Below are 10000 nucleotides of genomic sequence, written 5' to 3' on the forward strand. Positions count from 1 at the left end.
AAATATTATTTTTATTATTTAAATTTAAATGTAACTTCCCATTTCAAGAAAATCATAAAAATATTACACAAAATATAACATGAAAAAATTAAACAAATAATAAAATATTATTTGTATTATTATTATTTAAATGTAATTTCCCATTTCAACAAAATCATAAAAATATGACAAAATTCATAAAGATTTAAACAAATAATAAAAAATATTATTTAAATGTAACTTTCCATTTCAAGAAAATCAAAAAAATATTACATAAAATACATAAAAAATAAACAATAAATTATTATTATTATTATTTAAATTCAACTTTCCTCCTTCCAAGAAAATCATAAAAATATGACGTAAAATAATAAATAATTAATAATAATATTTTAAAAACATTTACTCAGTTTGATTTTTGTTATTGCTTGATTTAAGAATCATAATTTATGAACCTTTTTTAGTCTAAAATAGATGGAGCTGAATGTGCACAGCTGGAAATATATTATATTTAATCTTTTATTATATCTATTATAGTTTTTATTCATATTTTGAATTAGCTTAATTTTTATATTTTCAGTTTACATTTCTATTTTAGTAAAAAAAAATGTGCTTTTGTCACTTTTATGAGTTGTTTTTATATATTTCTAAATAATTTTAATTAGGGCTGTCAAAAGATTAATCGTGATTAATCGCATCCAAAATAAAAGTTTGTGTTTACATAATATATGTGTGTGTACTCTGTTAATTATTATTTATATATAAATACACACACATTCATGTATATTTTTAAGAAAAAAATATTATTTTTATATATAAAACATTTATATTTATATATATTATAGATTATATAAATGTATATACAGTATATACATGCAAATATTTCTTACATGAATGTGTGTGTATTTATATATAAATAATAATTAACAGAGTACACACACATATATTATGTAAACACAAACTTTTATTTTGGATGCGATTAATCGCGATTTATCCTTTGACAGCCCTAATTTTAATGTATTTTTATTTCAGTGCTTAAACTTAAGGCAAGTCTTTCATGTGATATTTATATTTTATTAGCTTTATTTCAATTTAAAAAATGTTTTTTAATAGTTTTAGTTAAAGATAACAATGAAATAACTAACCGAGGACTTTACCAAGATGGACGCCGAGTGAACTGACTCGCCTTAAAGGGACTTTCAAAAACTGAGCTACAGTACGACAGCACAATAACAGGAATAAACGGTGTGTGGACACAGATCAACAGAAGCAGTGAAGGCCTGTCGCAGTGGATCATGCGCTCATGACGGGACACATGCAGGCGTGAGTCCGTGTTTCACTCCGTACCGTGAGTTTTAACCCCCACTGGATTAGCAGATCTGGATCCTTGATGCGGGACAGTGAAGAGAGTCAACGAAACTACATTACCCATGATTCCAAGCACATCAGCATGATCTACCACTGACTGTTGCCGTGAGCAACCATAAAAGTATGCTGATGTTTATGATGCGGGACTCTTCATTAAGAGGGACGTAAACCAAAAACACATGGAAGCCACATTATACTGGAGTATAATGAATATTACACAGCAGCCAATGATATTAATGCACACTGTATATCTACTGATCATGATTTATCATTTATTTAAAGGGAAAGATCATCCAAAGAATGAAATACGGTCATCATTTACTCTATGATGAACACAAACGATCAGACGTGACACTCGTTTTGACTGACATGAAGGTGAGGAAATGATGAATTGTTTTGGGTGAACTATCCCTTTAATGTCTCTATATTTCTATAATTTCTCTGTGAAGTTGAATTTATTGATAAGCATAGTTCCTGATCTACTTTGCTGCCCAGAGCAGGACAGGATGATGTAACCGCAAACTCACGTTGTGATTGGGACACGGCTTTGGCTCGGCTCCTCCCCCTGCTGTCCGTCACAGAAGCTCCGCCCACAGCAGCTTTCTCTGAACTCTGCCGTCTTGTTCGCACTCGGCCTGCAGGAGAACAGAGCAGGAGAATACACAACATTAAAACCATGAATGAGCAAACTTCAAAATGTATTTAAAGTATTATATCATTTTGAAAATACATATTTTATATAATTAAATATACATTAAATAATTAAATATATATTATTCAATTATATGCAGTACATAATATATTATATTATTTTATTTATATATTTATTAAAATATAAATGTATTTAATTATATATATATATATATATATATATATATATATATATATATATATACACATATCATTAAATATATTGTTTAATTATATATATATATATATATATATATATATATATATATATATATATATATATATATATATATATATATATATATATATATATATATATAATTTATTACATTATTTTATTTATTAATGTATATGTATCAATATATTAATTCATTAATTGTATCATTATATATATACTTAAATAAATAAAAAATAAATGTATGAATAAAATGATATAATATATTATATACAGTATATAATTCAATAAAAATATATACAGTATATAAATAATATATATACACACAGATTAATATATATATATCATTAAATAATTTGTTTAATTATATATATAATATATTAAATTATTTTATTTATTAATATATATATGTATTAAAATATGAATTAGTTTATTTTATTTACACACATATACATATATATATATATATATATATATATATATATACATATACACATACATACAATTATATATATATATATATATATATATATATATATATATATATATATATATATATATATATATATATATATATATATATATATATATATATATATATATAAAATAATATAACATTATATACAGTATATAATTAATAAAAATATATACAGCATATAAATAATATATATATATTTAATATATACACATAACAAAATATTATATGATTTTATTTATCACTATAAATTTATTAAAATATTAATTTATTTAATTTCTATATTACATGTATATTATATTACATGCCTTGCCTTGCCTATATATATATATATATATATATATATATATATATATATATATATATATATATATATATATATATATATATATATATATATATATATATATATATATATATATATATATATATATATATATATATATATATATATATATATTATTGTAGTAAATTATTTAACACTTAACAAACTACTTCATTATCATTTAACTGTGCAAACTGAGACATACATGCACAAAACATCATTACAGACCCTAAACACACGACTCAAACTGAACACAGACGCTATGAAGACTCATGCTGACTGACATAAACATGTTCAAACAGGCATATTCATATAAACACTGGAGAATGGTTGGTGTGATTTGATGTCATTATTTCTCAAATGTTGACAATTCAATAAAGCTAATAAACTTCAACCATCTGAATCTGTCATCTGTGCACGTCTCAGACAGACATTTCAACAGAAACAGCACAGAGTGATAAAGACAGAGTAGGACACCGAGACCCGCGCACACGTACACACACACACACACACACACACACATCTTACCCTCTACATTACCAGCGGCATCTTTGAGCAAATGAGAGCAGAGGTACAACAGCATCAGCGCGTGTTAGACAGCGGGACGCACATGGGTTTGGGATCATGCAGGAAGTGCCCAATTCACTTAAACTCCTTCATATGAACATGTGCAGGAACTTGACTTTCAAAACTCATACTTGGAATAGATTGTAATGCCTGAACTAATTATCCTGTAAATAACATAAATTATTAAATAATGAAATAAAGAAATGATAATTAAACAAAACTTGAACAAATCAAATATTGTATGTTTAATATCGTTTGTCTGGAAATTGATCTGCTGTCATGCATAAAATTACAGTAATAAATGAACACTTTTGGACAATTCAACATTATATAATTCACTTTAAATTTAGCCAAAAAGGATAAAATGTCTAACACTAATTCATTAATTAGTAATTTGTTACATTTATATAGCGCTTTTCTAGGCACTCTTTACATATAGAAGGAGGGAATCTCCTCAACCACCACCAATGTGCAGCACCACCTGATGATGCGACGGCAGCCATTTTGCGCCAGAACGCCCATCACACACCAGCTGATTGGTGGAGAAGACACCGAGTGATGAAGCCAATCAGGATATGAGGATTATTAAGAGGCCGTGATGGACAGGGGCCAATGGGCAAATTTGGCCAGAATGCCGGGGTTACACCCCTAATCTTTATCCGAAGGACATCCTGGGATTTTTAATGACCACAGAGAGTCAGGACCTCGGTTTAACGTCTCATCCGATAGTTCAGCAGGTAAACAAATGTTTAATTTGATCATTTGTAAACTCATTAAATAATGTGATATATTTCTATCAAAAGTTCAAGTATATATATATATATATATATATATATATATATATATATATATATATATATATATATATATATATATATATATATATATATATATATAGTAGTGCCGTCCAACGATTAATGGCAATTATATATAAATATTAAAAAAATTCTTAAATATATGAATGTAATGTGTGTGTATTTATATACACAATAATTATACACAGTACACACACATATATTATGTAAACACAAACGTTTATTTTGAATGCGATTAATCAATTTAACAGCACTGATATAAAGTAAAAATACTTTCATTTTTAAATAAAACTTAATAGAAATATACAGTTAATGTCCATATATATATATAAAATCCCTTAAAGGGATAGTTCACCCAAAAATTTAAATTGGCCCGTGATTTACTCATCCTCATCTCATCCTAGGTGTATGACATTCTTCTCTCAGACGAATACAATCAGAGTTATATTAAAAATGTCCTGGCTCTTCAAAGCTTTATAATGGCAGTGAATGTGTTGTTTTTTAAGTCCATAAAAGTGCATCCCTCCATCACAAAAGTGCATCTATCCATCATAAAAGTGCATCCATATCCATCATAAAAGTGCATCCATCCATCATAAATGTGCATCCATCCATCATAAAAGTGCATCTATCCATCATAAAAGTGCATATATCCATCATAAAAGTGCATCCATCCATCATAAAAGTGCATCCATCCATCATAAAAGTGCATCCATCCATCATAAAAGAGCATATATCCATCATAAAAGTGCATACATCCATCATAAAAGTGCATATATCCATCATAAACGTGCATCCATCAATCATAAAAGTGCATCCATCCATCATAAAAATGCATATATCCATCATAAAAGTGCATATATCCATCATAAAAGTGCATATATCCATCATAAAAGTGCATCCATCCATCATAAAAGTGCATCCATCCATCATAAAAGTGCATCCATCCATCATAAAAGTGCATATATCCATCATAAAAGTGCATCCATCCATCATAAAAGTGCACTTTTATGATGGATGGATGCACTTTTATGGACTTCAAAAACGACACAACCATTCACTGCCGTTATAAAGCTTTGAAGAGCCAGGATATATTTTTATATAACACTGATCGTGTTCGTCTGAAAGAAGAATGTCTTAAACACCTAGGATGAGTTGAGGGTGAGTAAATCATGGGCTAATTTTCATTTTTGGGTGAACTAACCCTTTAAAAGTCACCTGATTACTGGGTTGTTTGGCTCTCTAGGTCAGTATTTTTACTCAGTTCACTGCTCTCCATCTCTGTAAATGAATCTTTCTGTGAACATGTAGTGTTGGTTGTTTTACCCAGCGAGGCGTAGGAGCCGGGCGGCAGCGCCGCGGCAGAGCTGAAGGGGGCAGCGGCGTGTACAGCGGGCATTCGTGATTTGGCACTGGCTGCAGCGTTAACATCGACATCACTGCGTGATCGCTGAAGTGAGCTGGACGACGCGCGAGAACCAACGACTTTAGCTGAGAGAGAACGAGAGAAAATCACAATTTACACTACCGGTCAAAAGTTTGGATTTTTCAGCATGTTAGAATGAACAAAAATCCGCTTTGCATCACAGGAAAAAAATACATTTTACTATATATTAATATATATGATGGCTATTTTAAATTGTAAAAAATATTTCACTATTTTTACTGTATTTATCTGCAGAACAGACTATTTTCAACATTTAAAAGTCTTGATTATTCTAAATTATTCAACGTGGCATTTAACAGATACAAGAAAACAATGATAAAAGTCTCTATCATCACAAATATACATCTATACTGCTATTATACTAAATCATTTTCTTTGCAAGAAAAAAAATATTCTCATATTCTTACTTCTGCTCAGGTTGCTCCCGACAGGTGCTTTAGCAGGAAGCGGCCGACTACGAAAGACAAAATAAGTGAGTGTGAAAACACAACATGTGAAAACACGCTAAAGAAGAGTCTTTAATAAACCGGTTCTCACTTCAGGCTCTCCTGCGAGCTGGAGGACGAGCGGTCGGACTGCGGCAGAGACATGACGCTGTCAGAGCCCTTCAGGTGAGACTGTAGCGCTTTCTGATAGGTCAGTTCCAGCGCCTGAAACATATGCTCCGCCTCTTTACTGAAGTGGCCGTGAAAACCCCAGTAACATCTAGAACAAAATGATCAAAACATTCACAATCATTGGGAGAGATGTTATCAAAATCGATCAATGACCATATTAATACACTATATTGCCAAAAGTATTGGGACGCCCCTCCAAATCACTGAGTTCAGGTGTTCAATCACTTCATGGCCACAGGTGTATAAATCAAGCTCTAGTGCAGACGCTTATACACACATTACACTCTCAGGAGCTCAGAGAACTCAAGCGTGGTACCGTGATCAGTGGCCACCTGTGCAATAAGTCCAAATATTATACTAAATATTCCACGCTCAACTGTTAGTGGTGTTATAACAAAGTGGAAGCAATTGCGAACAACAGCAACTCAGCCATGAAGTGAAATCACAGAGCGGGGTCAGCGCATGCTGAGGGTCATAGAAGTCGCCAACTTTCTGCAGAGTCAAGAGCTCCAGACCTCCAAACTTCTGTGGCCTTCAGATGAGCTCAAGATCAGTGTGTAGAGCTTCATGGAATGGGTTTCAATGGCCGAGCAGCTCATCCAAGCCTTACATCACCAAGTGCAAAGCAAAGCGTGGGATGCAGTGGGGTAAAGCGCGCCGCCACTGGACTCTAGAGCAGTGGAGACGTGTTCTCTGGAGTGACCAATCACGCTTCTCTGTCTGGCAATCCCATGGACGAGTCTGGGTTTGGCGGTTGCCAGGAGAACAGGACTTGCCTGACTGCATTGTGCCGAGTGTAAGGTTTGGTGGAAGGGGGATTATGGGGTGGGGTTGTTTTTCAGGGGTTGGCCCCTTAGTTCCAGTGAAAGGAACTCTTAATGCTTCACCAAGACATTTTGGACAATTTCATGCTGCCAAACTTGCGGGAACAGTTTGGGGACGGCCCCTTCCTGTCCCAGCATGACTGACCAGTTCACAAAGCGTCGCTCCATAAAGACGTGGATGAGCGAGTTTGGTGTGGAGGAACTTGACTGGCCTGCACAGAGTCCTGACCTCAACCCGATAGAACACCTTTGGGATGAATTAGAGCGGATAAACACACTCCTAAACCTTGTGGTAAGCCTTCCCGGAAGAGTTGAAGCTGTTACTGTGCGTTCACACCAGACGCGACTTATTTGTGCGTAGTTGAACGCTTGAACATTTTGCTTTTACTCGCGCATGTCATTCGCTTCATTTGCGTGTGACATTCACTTCACAACAGACGAAATGACTGACATTGATTGTTTTCAAATACGGCGAATAAGCTCAATTTGCTGGCTTTAGCTAGCTTGTAGTCTCAATATGTATGTATGCTATAGCTCAAATTGTGTTTTTTACAACTCACCAGACTGTCCGACCTCCTCACTCACATTCTTCCAAGCAAGATCCTTTTTATTCCTGTTTCTATAAAGTATGAAGATGTATCGTACAGCTCCGGGTATCCACATATGATTTTGTCCTCATTGTTGTCACTACTAGAGCAAGAACCTGATTGGTTAACGCGGCGCGAATATCCGCCAAAGTTCAGATTTTTCAACTTGTGAAATTTGCGCAAAAGCATGCGTTACACGCGTCAAACGCCCAAAAACGGTCAATCCGGGCCGCCTCATTTGCGCGAATCGCGCCACAGAATGTCTATTCGGGTCTTTGCATTGACTTAACATGTAAATCACTTGTGCTTAACGCCTCATTCGTGTCAAGTGTGAACGCACCATTTTGCTGCGTTCACACCGAACGCGAATAGAGCATCAAATTAAAACAACATTTTGCAACCCGGTCTCATTGCCAAAATGTACCTCTGGCAACGTTTTTGCTAACCCCAAAATACGTACCAATATGTACATATCACTGCAGTTTCAAAGTGAAATGAACACTAGAGGCAGTAAGACAGCAAGCTCTTTTTATAGTTTTTTTTTACCATGTAAATGAATACATTTTGGAGTTTGCGTCACTTAACCAGCTCCATATGTTCGGCTTTTTTGCTATACCAAGCTTGCTCAGTAGCTCAGCTGGTACAGATTTGTACTTGCAATGCTGAAAGCTCAGGTCCGAATCTCGTTAAAGACAAGTCATGATAAAAGAGCTCAAAGATGAGTTCACACAAGCTAAAATGACATGGTTACAATTGTATTTTTGTCACATTTGCTTTTGTTAACACTATCGGGTAGGTTTAGGGCTTAGTGTAGGTGTACGTAAAAAAAAACAATGTAACAAAACGTCAGATTCATCCGGAAAAACTGAGCTTTTAGCGCCACCCAGTGGACATTTCACTTTGAAACTGCAGTGATATGTACATATTGGTACGTATTTTGGGGTCGCAAAAACGTTGCCAGAGGTACATATTGGCAATGAGAGCAGGCTGACATTTTGTTACACGATAACAGTGGTATTTTTAAATTACGCAGGGTTTCTCATCCGCTATTGATTTGCCATTAATTTTTCACCACGTGAAAGCAGCAAGCCGGCTCCTGATTGGTTAACGCAGCTTAAATTGACGGCAAAGTTCAGATTTTTCAACTCACGTGTCAGACGCGAATTCGCTTCAAAGCGGGAATGCACAAAAAGCTCCACTTGCGCGTATTGCGCAAGACGCTCAATTCGCGCGAATGAGGTGAAATTACGTCCACCGCGCCGCGCTAAAGGCGTCTATCGCATGCAGGACCGCCAGACGCGCGTCAACACACCTTTACATTGACTTTACATGGCAATCACTCGCTCCAGACGCTCTATTCGCGTTTGGTGTGAACGCAGCATTATAGCTGCAAAGGGTGGATTCCATATTAAACCCTACGGATTAAGAACTGGATGTCATTAAAGTTAATGTAAAGGCAGGCGTCCCAAAACATTTGGCAATATAGAGTATCAGCCAATATTTACATTTATTTGATTAGTGTCAGTGCAACTAGGCTGATATTGGGAGTTGATGATATTAGAGCTTATTTTATTCATATAGGCTTCACTGCTAAACAGTTATCCATTTACATAACTAAAACTAAGCAAAAATGAAGAATCACTCACTTTCTAGCAACCGATCTGGCCTCAGAGTCGGCATCATGAACTCCTTTCTTAATGGTTTCCATCAGGACAGCGACGTTCCTGAAGAGTCAAGAAGATAAAAGCTACTTTTAGTGTGATAAAAACAGCGAGTCCATTCAGCCGCTCGGCCGAAACTCCACCACAGCAGAACATGAGCTGGAATCAATGAATCGGCTGTCCCTGCAGACCTCCTGAAACACGATTCTCCATCCATTAACCCAGAAGTGCTGGCCAAGCCGATCAGACATGGCCATGCCGAACATATGCAGGACTACCAAGGACGTCAGTCTGATTCTGATGGCCTGTGACCCCTTTATAAGATGAGACGTGGACACTAGATCCTCTCCTGAGAATCCAGATAGTCATTGAATTGCCATCGGGTTTCATAAATGGGGCAGAACGAGAGATCTGCTCATCAAGGGGGAAGACGCTTGCAAACTAGACATTTAATATAGTTAAACACAACT

At 34.5% G+C, this 10000-nt stretch overlaps 1 protein-coding gene across 3 annotated transcripts in view; it reads right to left on the reverse strand.

Annotated features, from left to right (window-relative positions):
- LOC307143198 (CLIP-associating protein 1-B) overlaps positions 1 to 10000 on the reverse strand; it is a 140389-nt gene that overhangs the window by 63970 nt on the left and 66419 nt on the right. For 2 of the 3 annotated variants that reach the window (XM_079844526.1, XM_079844528.1), the window contains 6 exons: positions 9516 to 9593; positions 6379 to 6546; positions 6249 to 6295; positions 5721 to 5885; positions 1875 to 1982; positions 1327 to 1365 (listed from right to left, as the gene is read on the reverse strand). In XM_079844526.1, the coding sequence (XP_079700652.1) occupies positions 1327 to 1365; positions 1875 to 1982; positions 5721 to 5885; positions 6249 to 6295; positions 6379 to 6546; positions 9516 to 9593 (605 nt within the window). The remainder of the gene's footprint in view (positions 1 to 1326; positions 1366 to 1874; positions 1983 to 5720; positions 5886 to 6248; positions 6296 to 6378; positions 6547 to 9515; positions 9594 to 10000) is intronic. The other variant, XM_079844527.1, reaches the window with a different exon arrangement.

The sequence above is a fragment of the Gobio gobio genome (genome assembly GCF_949357685.1).
Source record: "Gobio gobio genome assembly, chromosome: 19".
Classification (NCBI taxonomy): Eukaryota; Metazoa; Chordata; class Actinopteri; order Cypriniformes; family Gobionidae; genus Gobio; species Gobio gobio.